Genomic DNA, 17353 nt, shown 5'->3' on the forward strand with positions numbered 1-17353 from the left:
TGTGCAGCCCTGGCCTTGACCTTGTGCAGCCCACGGCGGGGGTTGGGGTTGGAGGAGGCCGCCTCTGCCAGTCCTGGTGCTGTGATGAGCATCATGCAGCCACCCGGGTTATGTCAGTGCTTAAACTGAGGCTGGGTTGTATGTTTGCACCCAGCTCATGGCCCTGCCGCAGCACGTAGGTTCCTCGGTGTTCCCGGGACAGGGATGGCAGAGGAGATGGGAGACAGAGATGTCTCCCTGTGCGCTTAGTTTGAGGGTTGTGGGCGTCAGGCCTTTGCCCAAGCAGCATGTCCCCAGGGCAGGGATGGTGGCTTTGGCTGGTCTCCCTTGTTGGAGCCCGGGGACCCAGTGTGCTGGTACTGTGAGATGAGAAACCTCATCTGTGGGAGTGGAGAGAACCTGTTCTCCACGTGGAACAAATGCAGCTTCCACTTGAAGGTACACTGAGCTGTGCTTAACAGTAACTTAGGATAAAGTGAATTTAAGAAAAGAACTTTAAAAACCCTCTCCCAACATTCAAAATAAGGTGTTTTGAAAGTCGCAGTAGAGAAACAGTGACTTCTTAATGAGTGACATAATGATCAAATTGTCCCTCCGCCTTCAGGGCAGCGCTGAGGGCATGTCAGAGTAAAACGCAGGACTGTAATCATATGTGGTAGGTGGCCAGCAATCTCACATCAGAAAGGGTGCAGACAAAGGTACACTGTTCTGCAGGAGAGGTTGCAGCGCAGTGGAAAAACCCAGGCTTGCCCGGGAGGGTTTGCTGCTTACTGAGACATGGAGAGCTTCCTCAGGTGCGACAGTTTGCTCTGGGTGCCTCTCCCACAGCAGAGGCCCCTGCTCTCTGCAGCTCAGTATTTTTTGCTCCATTTAACTAAGGGCAGGCAAGATAATTGGTTTTCCTCTTTAATGTTCCTGCTGGTTTGTGTCAGCACCATCAGCCATCCGTGGCAGGATGCGATGTGTTTTCATGTGGATCACGAAATCCTTATGTAACTCTGCATGTACCTCTGACCGTTTGCGTTTGGTTTTCCCTGGTGTTTTCTTTTTGGTGAGAGATTTCTCCATCTTGTCACAAGGGGCTTGAGGCTGAAGTTCTGTATTTTGATTTTGCTGTTCGCTTTCATGACTGGGAGGCTTTCCCCCCTGCAGCTGTAAGGCGGGTTGGCTTTCCACTCTTTATCTCTCCTGAAGGCTAGGCGGGGGCCACCAAATGGCAGCAGGGCCTTGGGGGAAGAAGTAGTGCTGCGTGTGTCAGGGGGTGACAGACAGTGTGGTAAATCCTGTGCACTGTGTCCTTCATAGCATGGCCAGCTGTTTCTTTATAGTGAGTGCTGGTGGTGAGGAACTGTGTGGGGGAGGAGGGCTTTTTCCCCCCCTCTTGATCCACACGCAGGGGTTTGCGCTGGAACAGGATGCGTAGTTTCATGGGGTTTTGATTTGTTTTGCTGCCTTGCCATTTAGTAACTAGGTTCATCACAAGTTGTGACTTTGGAGAGGCAAGAGCAGGGCCCAAGGGTATGTCCTTGTGGAGGCAGTCCTTACCAGCAGAGACCCCGTGGCCTGCAAGAATAGCACAAAGGTAAAGTAAGGAGGTGACAGAGTTGCAACATGCAACCATTTTGACTCATAAGGGGGAGAGCTGCTGGGATGTGCAGCTTTGAAGTTACTGACAGATACAGGCATAGCTTAAGCCAGTGTTCTGAGGTGAGGGCACTGGGCAGCCCTGGGGACAGCAGCCTGCCCACCTGGGAGCACTAAGTCACAGTAAGCAGGCCCCTCTGAGCCACTCCTGCCTCAGGGGAGGGATTGGAATGGACTAGCTGTCATCTGTGGTGAAAATGAGAGAAGCAGAGATGGGGACAGGGAAGGAATTGGTGTTTGGCTTACACAGAGGCTGGGAAAGGGGAAGAAAGGCATTTACCTTTTTGTTCTTGTGTTCTTTCTTTCCTCCTCTACCTGAATTGGTGAAATGAAGTCTGTGTTAATGGGAGATAAATCAGCTTAGATTGCCCTCAGATGAGACTATTTTGCCTGGGACTGTAGCTGTTGGAGAATGTGTGGGACACCAAGCCCTTTCACAGCCCAGAACTGGAGTAATGAGAAGGACTCCAAAAGAAGCCATGATCCTGATCCTGGGAATACATTGTGGTGGAAGTGGCACAGCCTGTGTGTGTCCAGGGGTGAGTGCAGACAGTGCATGAATAGCTGGAGAAAGAAGGGACCTGGGGAGGCCACTGCTGAGTGGGAAGGTGATTGGGAAGAGACAGAGGTGTGCTTCCTCCAAGCTTGGTGCTCCAGTGGCCTGGTATAGTGCTGCCTCCACATGTAGGATCCAAAAACACTGGCTAGGGAGCTGCAGAGGGATTGGCTGTGCAACAGGGAAGAACGGTGTGCTGCTGTGGTGTGGCTGTGTGCTGAGTTTGCCATGTGCTACAAATGGGGCTTCAGGGAGACCAGGATCGCTTAGCAGAGCAGGGGAGTCATCCTATTGACTTTTGTTGGAGTAATGTGCATAACAAGTGATCAGGGTGAAGGGGAAGCCCTTGGTCAGAACCGAGGAATAGCGCTGAATTGGCCAGTTGGAAAACTGTGTGCCAGGCAGGCCAGGCTGCAGTTGTAGGAGCAGTGAGTGGTCTTAAAGGGATTGGCTCAGAGGAACACTCTGGCACATCCGGGAGGAAACTGAGGACTGATGGCAAAGTAAAAACAAAGCCCTTCCAGGAAGCCTGAGTTGCAGTTAAGTAGACCTGTCTACTTAACTTAAGTAGACCTGTGGAGGTGGAGGGCTGCTCCCCAGAGTGAGAGCACTCTCATGACAGTCCTTTGCTCAGAATGACCTTATAGAAATGCTGAACACTTGCAGCAACTGGTGTCCCTGTAGTGGCTGTGGCAGTGCTGGGAAGCTGCAGCAAATGTGATGTACCTTCTGCCTTGGAAGAGCAGAGTTCTGGAGAGTTTGGGCTCTATGCTACTTGCAAGCACTGCCCTGCACAAAGGAGGAAGGCTTTAAGAATTTGCCTGTGAAGGACTGTGTGGAGCAATGGCCTGATCCTGCTGATCCCACAGATGAGACACCCCCACAGAGAGTCTAGGAAGAAGGAGGTAATTGATTGCAATTACTTGGACTGCTGGATTGTGTTTACGGGCAAGAGAGAAGGAATGAAAAAGTAGTGATCACTGATGCCATGACTGAAAGCTCCAAGATCTGAGCACAGTTACTGCTGCCCCTCTGGTATTGCCTGATAAACTGGTGGGACATCAAGGAGTGACTTACATGTATTGTACTGGAGGGACCATGCCAGAAGACAGGCAGGAGATTGGCAGCATGGCCAAGGATAATGCTGGGAGTCCAGTAGTATGATTAACCTTGGAAAAAGTTTTAGAAGGGATTGGAAAGCATGTTAAGAATGTTGCAGTGTTGATCCTGATAATTCTGTCTGCTGGGAAGGAGTGGTTTTGTGATGTGTGTTATGTTCACATTGGTGAGATGTTAACTACACTAGTTAACTGGTCTGCACGGACAAGGGATTGAGTCTATAATGAATATACATTAAGATTGTGATGACGTTAAAGGTAGCTTTTATATAACAGTGAAACAATTCTTAATTTATCTTTCAATGTGGTGAAGGGTGGAATGCAAAGGGCATAAATTGCAGTGGGCATCAGAGAGTGGTGGTGGTGACCTGTCTGTAGACCATGAACTGCTCAGTGCCAGACAGAACCAATTCCAGCTACCTCTGAAATTGGTGTAGACACCCTATCTCATGCAAGAATTTAAGCCCATGGTGCCCTGGCTTTGGCACACTGTTGGAAACATAGGTGCACTATTGGAAGGAGGTCCATGCTGAAGAGGGGAGTGCAGCTGGAGGATGAGCTATGCTGGAGCAAGGAAACCGCCTGAAGGCACTGCGGGCACTGGGTGACCTATGCTGGAGAAGGGAAAGGACAGTGGTCTAAACCTTTGGCTCTTCCTGCACCATAGCAAACATGGTACCTTTATTGTTCAATAAAAATGTGTATTCAGTCTCGGCAGAGCTGTGTCACCTCAGCCTGGGGATCACTGAGGGTTTCATGGGTTGCTTCCTTCAGGAAGCTGCAAAACCTAAGTTGTTGGGTTATGTGTTCATTAATTGAAAGTGAAATTTTCAGAAAGAAGGTGCTAAGATGCCTCTTTTATTGAAACAAAGGTTTTACTATTTTGCCACGAAACCCAATGTGCCACCTTATGAGTTTGGTTGCTTGCCTAGTAGGAAGGAACAGACGGGTGACACCGCCATGGAAGCAAACACCTCCTTATCTCACCTGGTGTTGCTAAAGGAAGCTGGCAGGTCGGTTTGGGCCCAGCACCGAGGTTCTGAGCCTCCCCTGACAGGGGAGCAGACACCTAGGTTGTGTAGCACCTGAAATGCCCCCAGGCTGGGGGGCTGAGGGCTGGTGGCAACGCGGGTCTTCTCTTCTCTGAAGGCTGGCTGCCCTCTGGTGCCCGCGGGGGAAAGTGCCGCGTGGCTGCGTTGTCCTGAGGAGCATCTGTGTCCCCTGTTGTTCACAGGAGAGACGGTGCATGAGGTCGAGACTAAAACGAGCAAGCTGGATCTGAACCAAGGGCAGGCTCCACCATGGGTGTAATGGGTCTGCTGAAGGCTGCTGTCTTGTTCAGCCCAAATCTCCCTTGGCTGTGACTAGAGCTTAGATGTTGGCCCTGAGGGGGGTGGTACTGAAGTTAGGGGAGATGATTCCACAGCAGAGAGACTTTAGCAGCTGTCTGTGACTTAAGTATTCTTTGTGAGTTTCATAATTTAAGGGATCAAATGACTTAATTTCAGACATTTTTCAGGCTCTCAGTATTCTAGACAATGTTTAGATGCAAAACCTCTGCATATATAGTATTCATAACTTAAGGGTTTGGAAAAAAAAGTGAATTGAATGCTGTCACTTTCATGCTCATTGCACAGGATCTCTGGTTTCTGTTAAAGCTGAAAATAGTTGCCATATCCTCTTTAGTCAACTTGAACTCAAGCACCTAACAAGGGAAGCAGCTGGAAATCACCTCTGTGAACAAACCAGAAAGCAAAGTCCACAAAATTAAAGAACAAGTCTACAAGGCAGAGGAGCTAATTAGAAGAAACTACTGCTTCATGAAAGAGGGAAAGCCATCTCTCTATTTCCAAGAATTCACTGGCAGAGGGAATAAGAAAGGTTATTCAAAGTTGCAATTCACATGCCAGCCACTGCAAGACGCTTGGTGAGCCATTAGCATTACATCTGCTGCTTCTGAAGGGCGCATCTATTTGGCCTGTTCCTAAGGAACATCTAGAAGACTTTTATATCTCACTTCAGCTAAGACTTTCAAAATCCTGATGACCAGTTTCAGTCAAGGACAACTGAATTAACAATGGAGCATCATGTCTTATGGACACCAGGATTTCTTTTCCTTCCCACCTAGACCTGTTATCAAGGTTTTATTCTCTGCAAATGGACTTGGGATGGCAAGACTGAAGCAGGACAGCATCTGAAGATGGGTCAAGACCAGGGGTCTTCTCCGGGCAGAAGGTCTGTAGTTTGCTTTGCTGTTTCTGCCTGTTGGTGTGACACTTTTCCCAGATCATGCCAAGACACAGGAGGTGTCAGTTGTTTCTCTGTTCTGAAGGCATAGCTGGGGTTGTTGGATGAGGGTAGGACCTTTGGGAAAGAAATACCACATGTGTCAGTGGATAACAACTAGCCTGGGAAATACTGCAAAATGCCCAAGAGTTCCTTGCATGAGATGAGGAACTATATGTGCAGAATGTCCTGATTTGACTGTGTGTGAAGGTTTGCACTAAAGCTGGATGCTTATTGTAGTTCTTTTCAGGTTTGTTGTATTGACATTTGCATGTAATAATTCTAATTCACCCAAAATCATAGCCTCAAGAGATAAGCACTATTCTGTGGATGACTTTCTGGCAAAGAACGGCGATGTACCCAGATCAGCAAGTGCCTACGTGGAGTTCGACATGAACCAAGGGACAACTAAAGGTGAAGGAGGATGGGAGTGAGGCACTGGGAGTAAGAATCCCAGCAAGATAAGAAGGAGCTGGAATTTACTGAGTTGCTAAATTGAGGACTGTTGGAAAACTTTGAAGGTCAGGTTCTCACACCTGTGCTTAACCAATTATATGTTAGTTGTTAAGGGCCTCAAAGATATGTATCCAATCACAATGGGCCAAGTTAGTGTAAACAACTTTAAGAAATAGTATATAAAGAGTTAGTTTTCTATAATAAATGGATTTTGTCTGATCACATTGATCTCTGACTGAGTCCATTCCGTGACACTATTCGGCATCTGAGAAGAACCAGACTCAAAATGATGAAAGTGGGTAGGTCCCAGTGAAACAATCTTTACCAGTAGGAAGGCTGCCTGGTTTGCTCCTGGACTGTAATGACAGAGAAATTCAAGGCTCCTCTAAGGGCTGGTTGCCCCTGATACCATTAGGGAAAACCACTGCATGGTTTTATTGGTGGGAATTGTCCCAGGAAGGGTTCATGTCCATTAAATGCAGGTGATTGCAGCTGACTTCACCTGTGTTCACAGGAGAGGGAGAGAGTGCATGAGGTCTGGCGAGCGTAAGTAGCAAGATGGGTCAGAGCTAAGAGCAGTCCTGGACCCAGGCATAATGAATCACACTGAATGCTGCTGCCTTGTTTTGCTCAAACATCTTGGCTATGAGTGGAGCTTAGATGTTGCCCCTGGGGTGCCACATGCTGTGGACGCCTAAAGTTAGATGAGGTGAATTCCCCCAGAGAGACTGCTGCATCTGACCCGAGAGTAAAGGACAAGTATGGTCAGCACAGAGCCTTTCAAATGTGGAAATACGTTAAAAAAATCCCCCAAACCAGGAACTCGCAAACACACCAAAAACAAACCGGAAAGTACTGCCCCCTGTGAATTCTGACTCTTTTGTTTGACTGTAAGTGCTAATTAGCAGTAATATTTCTGCTCTAATACTTCTTCCATGTTTTTTTGCCTCATCTTGAGGTTGCATTATACATTCTTTTGGAAGTTTTGGTTGGAAATAGTTGGATGACCTCCATCTGAAAAGCATATTAGACATATTCTAGGGGCTTGTATGTGTATATTTTGGAATATTTTATGTGATCTGAGTATTAGTGTACTGAGATGAATATTTGCACATTGTGGTTTTTTTTTTTTTCTTCTGTTGGAATGAAAGAGAATAAGTGCTAACAAAACATAAAGCTGTAATGTATCTGAGGTCCATTGTCCTGTCTCTGTCCTAACCATCATGCTTAAGCCCAAAGTGCAAGTTTTGCTCAGCCCTCAAAACAAAAGCTTCTTTCTTTTTAATCACACAAAAAGGCTAAGTCATTTTTGCACTTGTTATGGGGTAAGGAAGCACCAGGCAATGTGACACTGCTAAGCTGAATTAACCAGGTGGACCAATCTTGGAGTAGCCTGTCAGGGAGAGTGTATATATACACAGAAAGAGTCTTGGTACGTAAGAGCTATGGATATGAAAGACGGATTGTTCTCCTGTTACAGAGAACAATATCTGGAAGCATTCACAAGGTGTAATATTATGTGTCCCTCATCTACTACTGCAGTGAGTCAGTGTGGTCTCACATGGTGAAAATGCAACACTCAATGCTGACCTGTCTTAGTGCCAAGCTCTGGGCAGTGGCTCAGCACTAACACATGCTATTACACCTCATGTCCAGTGTATTTTGGGTATCTGCATAGTGATGTTTCCCCACAGTCTGCTTTATTGGGGTTTATAAAGCTAGATGTCAGCACAGGCTGGCAGCCAAATCAGTCCAGATTTCCTCTTATGGCACTTGCCAGCACTTCCAGGTATTGTTCTGTCACTTTCACATCCATAGCTCACATGTGCCAAAACTCCTCAAACATGTTTTGTTTGCACTGTTTGGTCAGCTGTGGTTCATTATATCTAGTTAGTCTACTCCTGATCAAGGCAAGATCTTGCTGCTTGAGCCTTTCTGTCATCTGTCAAACATACTTTGTACGTCATTAGTTTGTAACACAGGTGCATGTATAATACAAGTAGCTCAAGCTTGTGTAAGTGTATCACATGTTGCACGCTGAATAAGTTAGTATGGGGAAAGGAGTAAGTCAGCACTAGGTCCTAATATTGTTAACCATTACAAAAGCAGATTTTTGTTAATAACCTTGTTCTCAAGGAAGTTTCCAGACCACCCAGTTGCTCAAGATACATCTCAGACTTCATATTCTTTTGTCAGATCCTACAGCTTGTTCTGGTGTTGATGAATGCAATAGTTGTACTGCAGATAGCCTGTGTCCACCAGCCCAAGACACACTGACTGCACTTATGGACCCCTGAAGTGCCATGCTGTTGAAACACCTTCTAGCACTGCTCACCTGCATCCTCCACCAAGAGGGATAGGCTTATGTCAGGGAAAAGCTTTACCGGTAGATAGTTAACAAGAGACCTGTTGCAGTTACCAGGCTAGTGAGTCAGCATAGCATAGCCAGAGGGAACAAAACACTTGCTTCAATGTCTGGCTCTGTATAGCAGCCCAGTATTTACACTTAACAGTTCCACCTTACACCCTCTGCTTCCATGCAGTATCGGACACTTGCTTAACACCATCTTCTTCTCTCTTCCCCCAGTCTCTGTTACTCTGGGTTTTTAATAGCCAGATGTCAGCACAGGCTACCGAACAAATTAGTCTACAGCAGTATATATCCCTGTACAGCTTTCCAGCAGTTTCAGGTGTAGGTCTCCTGGTCATTGTTGATCCACTGCCCATACCAAGGCTTGTCATACTCAACTGTTCATGGCAGCACTGCTCTATCAACCAAAGTTTATTACGTCAAGTTATTAAACTTTTGATCAAGGTCTTGATGCTCCTGAGACATCATTTAAAATTGAATATGGATCATTTTTTCCAGTGACAGTGTTGATCCAAATAGCTTTGGCAATTTTTCACATTAGAATAGACCATCCAAACCAGCAGTAATCTAAGTATTTTTTATTTTGGAAGAATATGTAAGAATAAAGTTGAACACTAATCTCTGTTCAGATTCAGCCTGTAAAAGAATGTGACAGAAACAATGCCCAAGATGAGTTGTTATGCATCTGTAGGTATGGCAATCTCTCCCAATTACTATTCTTTCCCAGAAAGCTTGGGGCTGTGCTCTGGAAGTCAAGTTAATTGTTGTCTTTTATCTTCAGGCAGTGATTATGTAGTTAATTCTTTCAGGATGGATATTTCTTCTGTGCTCACATATCCTTACCCTGCAGCCTTAAGTGGAGGTGATCCAAGGCAAGAAATATTATTCAGTTGCTAGTTCATTCTTCAGGTTTTCTGCTTTGCTATTTCAGCCATGCAGAGACTAATCTATCTATTGATAAGGGAATTATTATAGCCCATATTTTGTTCTTGAGAACAATTTTATCATTTCCTTCTACCAAAGAAGAAAAGCCTCATGTCACTGAATACATACACTGTGCCTTTGCTGGCAGGAGAGATACAGTGTGTAAGCTACATAGTGGACAACTCAAGGCAGCAGTAGATGCTCATTAGACTGCAGAGGTCTCCAGGAAGACAGGATAAAACTATCTTCAGTATTCTGCATTGAAAGGGTACTCCTTGTGATTTTTGCACCTGAAGGAAATCAAAGAGGAATGATTACTCTCAAGGCTGAAAGAAATACTATAGAGCTAGAGTGGGTGTACTTCAGAGCCTTCAAGGGAGGCTCTGAATTACGTAACTGCAGAATAAACTTAAGAGACTTAGTATGGAGATGGCATACATGACTAATAAGTTCAAGTCTGTCCCTATTATTCAGGCACTGAACAGTGCTGGGACCAAATTACTTCCTAGATAAAGAGTTCGAAGTTCACAGCCATTTCTGTGGCTTTTCAGCCGAGACTTCTTGTCTTGCTATAGGCTTCCACGGTGCTATCTGCAAGCAGTTGTTCTTCATAGTGCACTATAGATGGTCATTACCTCCCCCAACCACCTATATAAGAGCTGACATCAGTTTATAATATGCACAGAAAAAAATTACTGTAAGTTTGAAACTGGCTCATTTCCCCAATATGGAAAATCCCAAATTATCAACTAGAACCCTCCTTTGGGAATTCCAGGCACAATGTTTCCTGGAGAAAGAATTCACGATTAATACATAGTATGCCTTATACTTCTCCTTTAGCCCATAAAGGGAAAAACATAAAGCCACCAAGGGTTAAATAACTGATTCTCAATCCCCTAAATGATTCCAGATTTCAAAATATACCCAAGTTAAACAGCTATATCAGTACCTGTGAGATCAGAGTAAAGATTATTCAAAATGTAAGAGCTTGAAAGAAACAAGCGGTGTCACTTACATGTTCATTTCACAGATCCTCCAGTTCCTGTTTAAGCTGAGAAGGGTTGCCATCTCTTCTTTAGTCAATTCAAAGTCAAACACCTAAGAAGTGGAACACCTGGAAGTCACCTCTTTGAACAAATGAGGCAAGCTTCACAAGATTAAAGAACAAGTGACATCAGAAGGGGTGCTGTTTAGAAATGATGGCTTCATGAGACAGGAAAAGGAAATATCTTTGGATTTTTTTGAGACTCCACTGTCAGAGAGAAATAAAGAGACTTCTGGTTGCAGTTACACGTGCTAGCTGTTCCTAGATGTTTGGTAAGCACCTTGGTGTTGCCTCTATTTGTGGCAGACTCATTTCTCTCCAATTCCAAAGAAACATCTGAAAGACTTCCATATTTCAGTAAGTCCAGCTACGTTACTTCTGAAATCTTCATGTCAGGAAAAAACCCAGCTTAACAGTCAAAGAGGCAATGTGTTTTATTGACACCAGGACCCTTGCTTTGTCTGTATTTTGAGAAACATTACTGCACTTGGGCTCCAAGCAAGCACTGCCTGCCATTTCACCCACAAGTCACATGAGACAGTAAGGTTGATAAGGTTATCAACATGCTGTTTCCAAGTGCTCTATCATTTCTCCAGCTGTAGTTTTCATTGTAACCCTAGCTTCCAGATAGAGAGAAAAAGTCCAGTCCTTCTGCCTGAGGCCACCTTGGGAAGGGTGAGAAAGAATCACTGCTTGCTGTGCAGGAAGAAGCCATGCCATCCATGAAGGGCAGCACCCAGGTCTCTTTAACACTCACCTTGAAGTTCTCCACAATGCGCTGTGGTGTTACAGACTTGGGAATCACAATCACATTTCTCTGGATCTGGAAGCGAAGGAGAACCTGCAAAACCAGACCACTCAGAGAGAGAAAGGTTCCTTTTCTGGAGGAAGCAGAGACTGTTCCAAATATTTGAAAACTTAGCTGTTTTCCCTAAGTTATGCCCACTTCCGCATAGCTATATTTCAAATCATGGCTGTCCCAGTGGCCTAGGTAGCATTTCCTGGAGAGTAAAGACAAAATTGGTGGAGGCCCACATGGAAGGCTGCCTTTGCCATCCAGTTTTGGGGCAGTCAATTCCTTTCCTTTCCCCCTGGGCTTTTAGCAGTGTATGCAAGGTGTTTATTCTCTGCAAGAGGACTTTCTTGGCTAAGGGCCAAAGAGACAGTAGTAAGGATTTTGTAGGACATAGAATAGGCTACATGCACTGCTTGTTAACACAAGAGAGCAAAACAGTTCACACGGAACACTGATAGAGGCTGTACCCTCTCTTCATACACTTTCCTTAATGACTGTGTTACTGGAAGGAATACCTACTGTCCAGCACCTACCCACCTGTGCTGGGGTTTTGTTGTGTTTGGCTGCAATTTCTTTGATCTTGGGGTCATCCAAAAGGCAACTGTTCTCTGGCTTATCACTACACAGAGAAAAAAAAAAAATGGAAGAAACAAAGAATCACTGCAGAAAGACTCTCCCTAGCATAAGTAATTAAAGTATATACATGCCTGCACCATTACTCATTCAATTACTCTGAATGTTTAAACTTAAACCACACTAATCCACTTGGAAATTACCTGTCAGGGCGTCCAAGCGGACAGTATGCTGTCACAGTGATCCCTTTGGATTGGCAATAGTTGATAAGTTTCTCCTGGGAAAGGTATGGATGACTTTCAATCTGTCAACACAGGAGCAGACACTGACAGCTGCAGAATTACTGTAGCATTCCAATGATCCAGAGGGTTTCTTTCTGAATCCTAATTTCCTAATTACAGGCTGCCTCTATCCTACCATGCATGTGGTCTGTGTGACAAGACTATAATTCTATAGGGCATCAACTTTAATGTTGAGTCCTTATGAGACTTTCTGATTTTGTTCTGAGAGGCTTTATAGAAATCACTGATTACAGTCAGAATGTTAACTTGTGTCTGGACTCTTTATCCCTCCAGAGAGAATGCTCCATGGGAAAATACTCCAGAAAGAGAGTGGTTCAACAAGCCAAGACAAAAAGGAAATTTTCTTGTCCTTTTTGTATTGAGAAATACCCATAGAGCGGGATTTAGAGAACACGATATGTCTACTTTGTTCTCCGTTTTCAATCTCCTCATTCAACTGTAACCAGATATTTATAACCCCTGGAAACTATACACCTGCAGTTACTTTGCAGCCTACCTGGTTATTTGCAGGCTTGTATTTCAGCCCTGGCTTGTTCAAGATTCTTTCAATCTGCTCACGGTTAAAGTTGGAGATTCCAATGGCTTTTACCAGACCAGCATCCACCAGCTCTTCCATGGCCTAACAGAAAGAGGAACAAAGTCAGCATCCAGTGTACAAGACATGACCTGAATACATTCTTCCTGATGGGTCTTCTTTCTCTTCGCTGGAAGTAAAGCCTAATTGTTAAGACTTGCCAGGTTTTTGATTCTCACAGGGAAATGCGGGTACTGGTAGTATCTGTGCTATGTCTTCTATCCCACAAAGCCCCAGATTATTGATGAGACTGAAATTCACCGAGTTACACAAGGAAAGTATGACTAACTCTACTGCTGTCACAGCACTGGATGGCAGTATCACAGCCTATGCATATTTCCAAGAAAATCTATTTGAGCAGTTCAAGAACTGCATGAGAACTGCGGTGAAGCAAAAGAAAACAATCATTCAGTTATGGTCAAGTAAGTAACTTTTGCTAAGCTCAGTTTGGCCTGCAGCTCCACTGAAAATGACTGTGCAGCTCAGTGACTAGAGATATGAATCCACAGTGAAAAGAAATAACGGCTTGACTAAGCACGCACATTTTTAAAATGCTACCACATCCTTTTGTGAATCCTTTCCAACTAGTTCTGCATGCATGCACAAACCGTTCTGTGATTGCTGAAGCCAAAATCACTGCTGAGGACAGAAGACAACTCTTCTATTGCAGCTGAACTTACCTCCCATGTCTGTAGAATATCTGTGTTGCTGGGTATAGACATGCCTTTGTCATCTGTGGGAAGCAGCTCCCCTCCTGCCTGTCAGTGACAAAAAAAATGATTGAGAATCTTTTGAGAAGTTCACTTAACCATGAAGGCTCACAACCATGACAGCTTAAACTTCTAGTGCAGGAAAGAACCCTAATTATTGTCTACTTTCAGTCATTCCTTGAGGACCAGGAGGAAGTTAAAGTATTTTTGCCAGTGACCATTCCCATAAACACAGGCTTTCCAGCTGGACCCCTTAAATTGATGGCTCACCCAAATACCTACAGGGAAACAAACCACTTAGAATTATAACCTCCAGTTTCATACATGTTCACTTCATGTGAGGAAGAACTGGGGTTTTTTCCAGACAGGCATCAGGGAACCTAGCCAGGTACTGGGAACATGCAGCTTTGGTCTACACACCATCAGATTTGTTGGAAAGAGGTATCATGTGCAGCGACAGTTCTTCCACAACAAAGCTTAGGGTAAATCCACTAACACTAGGAAATTTACTAGGAAATATATGAATATTAGGAAAATTAGAAGAGCCTTTGTGTACAGGTTATGAAAAGACACCAAGTTTGAACTACATTTAAAAGCAGTTTGCTACTGTTACCATGAGATGGTTTCATTTCTTTGTTAACATAAAACTAGAGTATGAAATAAAGATAAGCATCTCAAGAGAGACTGATCGGACTGCAGCAGGACAGAAAGACTAAGACCAGAAAGTCAGAGACATTAGTTCCTTCACTGATCTGTGAAAGAATTTAGGCCCCCAAGAAGTTTCATCTTTTAAATTCCTGTCTCCATGGAACAATGCTAAGGCTCCTACAGGCAAGGTCAGCTCAATGTGTGCTGTATTAAGAACTTGGTGATAAAAGAGAAAAATGGAAAACAGAAATATTTTCTCTTGCTCTACAATTCTGTAACACAGAAAATTTCTGATAGGCAGCAAAGTGCAGCCCTCCTTCCTGCAAGGGGCAATTTTGAGATGAGTATACACTGATTCATAAGGGAAAGCGGCTTATCTTATGCATGCAGCTAGGAGATCTGCTCCTAGTCCTCAGGCCATCATTCCCAGAATCAGAGGGATACGCAAGCAACAGTCTCAGGGCAGAGATCCACAGCTTGGCTCTTATGGCCAGAGTAAAGTTGAGCACGAGAGCAGTGCTGGTACATGCAACAGACACATGATCATCTTTATCAGCCACAGTAATTGTTGGGCTGTAAAGCCATATAGCTCCCCCAAAGCTGCGGTCACAAGAAAAAAAGTCAAGGGCATTGCTGTTACTGTACCTTCAAACCAAGAGGCCAGTGGATGAGGTAAAGATCCAGGTAATCCAGTTTCAGGTCAGCAAGAGTCTTCTGGCAGGCTCCCTTCACCAGAGGCTTGTCATGAAACGTGCACCACAGCTAGAGAAAAACCCAAAGAAGGCACAGTGTGACCTCTTGGGTTAAAGCTCTCGGGTGATCTCCTGCACAGGACAGAAATGTCCCATCTTCTTTGGAAGGCCATATGGAATCAGGTCATCCTAGTGCTCTTGAGATGAGGCTTCCTCTGTGATGGGCCTGGCCCATGATACTGAAGGCAGCATGTGCAGTGGCAGCACAGATGTTCGAGCAGGATCGTAACAGGCAACATCCTCTGCTGTCATTAGGTAAGAATTTGTGCTACCCCTTTTAAACAGCGGCTGCCTTTGCAATAGGCGGCTTTTAAATGAAGACGTCTGCTATTCCTGACCATACGTAAAACACCTGCATTGAATGTAGAAGGCAAAGCCACAAAAATATAAGATCAGCCAAAGACCTTTGAAGGTCCCTTCCAATCCAAACTATTCTATGATTCTACAGAAGTGGTTGGTGCCTACTTTTACCAAGAAGCAACTTCACAATCTAGCTAAATAGTCTGATTTCCTTAGTAAGCAAGAGAAACAGAACCCACCAATGACACCTTCCTTGCGACATACGCTGAGCAGATTACACTGCACCCTGAACAGATTACAGGGTGCCCAGAATCTCATCTTCCTCATACAGCAGAGACACCCTGTTGGCAGGGTGTGAACCTGTCTGCTGGAACAAGCAGCAGGCACTGCCAGGCTCATTTTCTCTACCGTGCTTTAGCAGTCAGGGAGATGCCATTGTGAAATTGGTTCTCTTCTCTGTCAGTTCATGACACTGAGTGATCTTGGATGTCTGCATCATGGGTTTCTACCTTGCTTGGTGCTGCCTGGCCCCACTGTCCCTTTTCCTGCTTCCCTCCTTCTGCACCACTTGATCTGCAGATGGCTTCTCCTCATCCATCCCAGCACTTCTGTGTCTCCTCAGCAGGGCTGTGGTGCTCAAGCTTTCTGTAGATGTTGGGGAGAATTCAGAACCTTGACTTCGTTCAGTGTTATAGGATTGACTGGGGAATAAAACTACCACCAGACAGTTCAGAGGAGGGTGATTCTTCTCCTTGCTCAAGCCTCAATGAGCTCACTCTTCCCACCCAACAGCTACAACAGTTAACAATTACCATCAGTGGAAGTAATCAAACAAGAAATAATCAAACTCTACCTCTGTGCTGATAGAGGGAAACAAGAAAGGACTGATCTCATTTATACTACAAGGTTCTCCAATGCTATAGCAATGCTACTTTAGTTTCCTACTGCAAACATTCACAGTCCCAGACCATCTGATCTTTACCTTACTGACAATAAAGAGGTTATCTCGCTTCACAACGCCTTCCTTGATTTTCTTTTGGATCCCCTCCCCAATTTCCTTCTCATTCTGGTACACGTAGGCACAGTCAAAGTGTCGGTAACCAGCATCAATAGCAGCCATCACTGCAGCTTCCACCTTACCTGGTGGGGACTGAAGAGAGAAAAGGTATGACATGCCTGGATTTGGGATTCTCACACACTGCTCCTTAGGTAGCCAGAGGGTAGATAAACATAGAAAGAGGCTTTAAGAGAAGCTTTTCCATAAAGCTTTCTCGGGTCTGTAGACATCTCAAGCACAGCCCTCGAAGCCTAAAACCAGGCTCTGGCCATTCCTCTGGCACTCCACTCCCCAGCAGGGCTCTGGAGAGGCTTTGCAGAACTGAGGCCTTAACACCAGGGCCGTTCTCCATGGCCGGGTCAGGGCCTCCTCACTTCTGCGCACCGCTCCTCAAAGGAGAAATCCCCCGGCAGGTTTAGCCAAGACTTAACCCACGGGGAGGTGCCTCAGCCCAGGCCCCAGTGATCTGCGTTCTCGGGCAGAGCCCTACCGCGGCGTAGGAGCTTGGGCTGCTGCGAGGGGGCAGCGGGAACAGAGCAATCCCCAGCGCCAAACGCTCCCGCAGCACGGCAGCACCGAGAGGGAGCCCCGGCCGCGATGTCGGTGGCGCAGGCAGCGCTGCGGCCCCACCGAAGCGAGAAGCCGTGGCAGGGTCCCGCTGCAGGAGGCTCGCCGCGGTTACCTTCCATGTGCCCAGCCCCAGGAGGGGCACTTTGGCCGCGGTGCCCAACCTCACACAAGTCGCCATCACCCCACTTGGAAACACGCCCTGCGACCCGCACGCAGCGATTCAACATTGGCCCGCTCCAGGGCTGCTAGTACAGCCCTTCCCGAGAGTGATGCCCCACGCCCACCCAGGCGATTGGTGCCGCTTGGCCTTCCCCTCCCTTGCAGCCAATCACAGCTCGAAACCTGACCCGATGGCAGTGAAGCCCAATCAGCAGCAAGCGGGGCAACCAATGGGAATCCCGCTCTGGTGCTGGGGTCAGGTACGGAGGGGTAGCTCTGGCTGTATAGGGGCGTCGGGATGAGCTTTGCAGCTCTCGTGGGCTGCCCCCAGCGCTCTTCCCTCCCTCCTTCCCTCCCGCTTTGGGTCGGTTCTTTATTTCTCCGGCATTTCTCATCGCAGCCAGCCGCCCACCCGGGCAGGCGGGCCCAGCTGCTGAGGCCCGGAGGAGCCGCTTGCCGAGGCCCCCAGAGGGCCTCAGAGCGACCTTTCCAGGGCAGGCCGGCCCCTGCTC

At 46.1% G+C, this 17353-nt stretch overlaps 1 protein-coding gene across 1 annotated transcript; it reads right to left on the reverse strand.

Annotated features, from left to right (window-relative positions):
- Positions 1 to 9153: 9153 nt before the first annotated feature.
- Positions 9154 to 16901, reverse strand: LOC308219633 (aldo-keto reductase family 1 member B1-like). The gene is made up of 10 exons (XM_080614876.1): positions 16795 to 16901; positions 16038 to 16205; positions 14649 to 14765; positions 13326 to 13403; positions 12568 to 12690; positions 11973 to 12073; positions 11734 to 11815; positions 11158 to 11241; positions 10371 to 10453; positions 9154 to 9645 (listed from the first exon to the last, which is right to left on the reverse strand). Exons 1-10 carry the CDS (start codon positions 16858 to 16860, stop codon positions 9603 to 9605), a joined length of 945 nt encoding a protein of 314 aa, XP_080471002.1. The 5' UTR covers positions 16861 to 16901; the 3' UTR covers positions 9154 to 9602.
- Positions 16902 to 17353: the final 452 nt, after the last annotated feature.

Source organism: Psittacula echo (genome assembly GCF_963264785.1).
Source record: "Psittacula echo genome assembly, chromosome: 1".
NCBI lineage: Eukaryota > Metazoa > Chordata > Aves > Psittaciformes > Psittacidae > Psittacula > Psittacula echo.

Bases quoted from the DNA above. Each gene is read 5' to 3' on its own strand.
- LOC308219633 (XM_080614876.1), bottom strand. From the start codon at position 16,860: ATGGCGACTTGTGTGAGGTTGGGCACCGCGGCCAAAGTGCCCCTCCTG. The intron at 12,691-13,325 runs GTAAGTTCAGCT...TCTTTCTGTTAG, and splicing joins ATATTCTACAGACATGGGAG to GCCATGGAAGAGCTGGTGGA. The intron at 10,454-11,157 runs GTGAGTGTTAAA...TCCACTTCTTAG, and splicing joins GCATTGTGGAGAACTTCAAG to GTGTTTGACTTTGAATTGAC.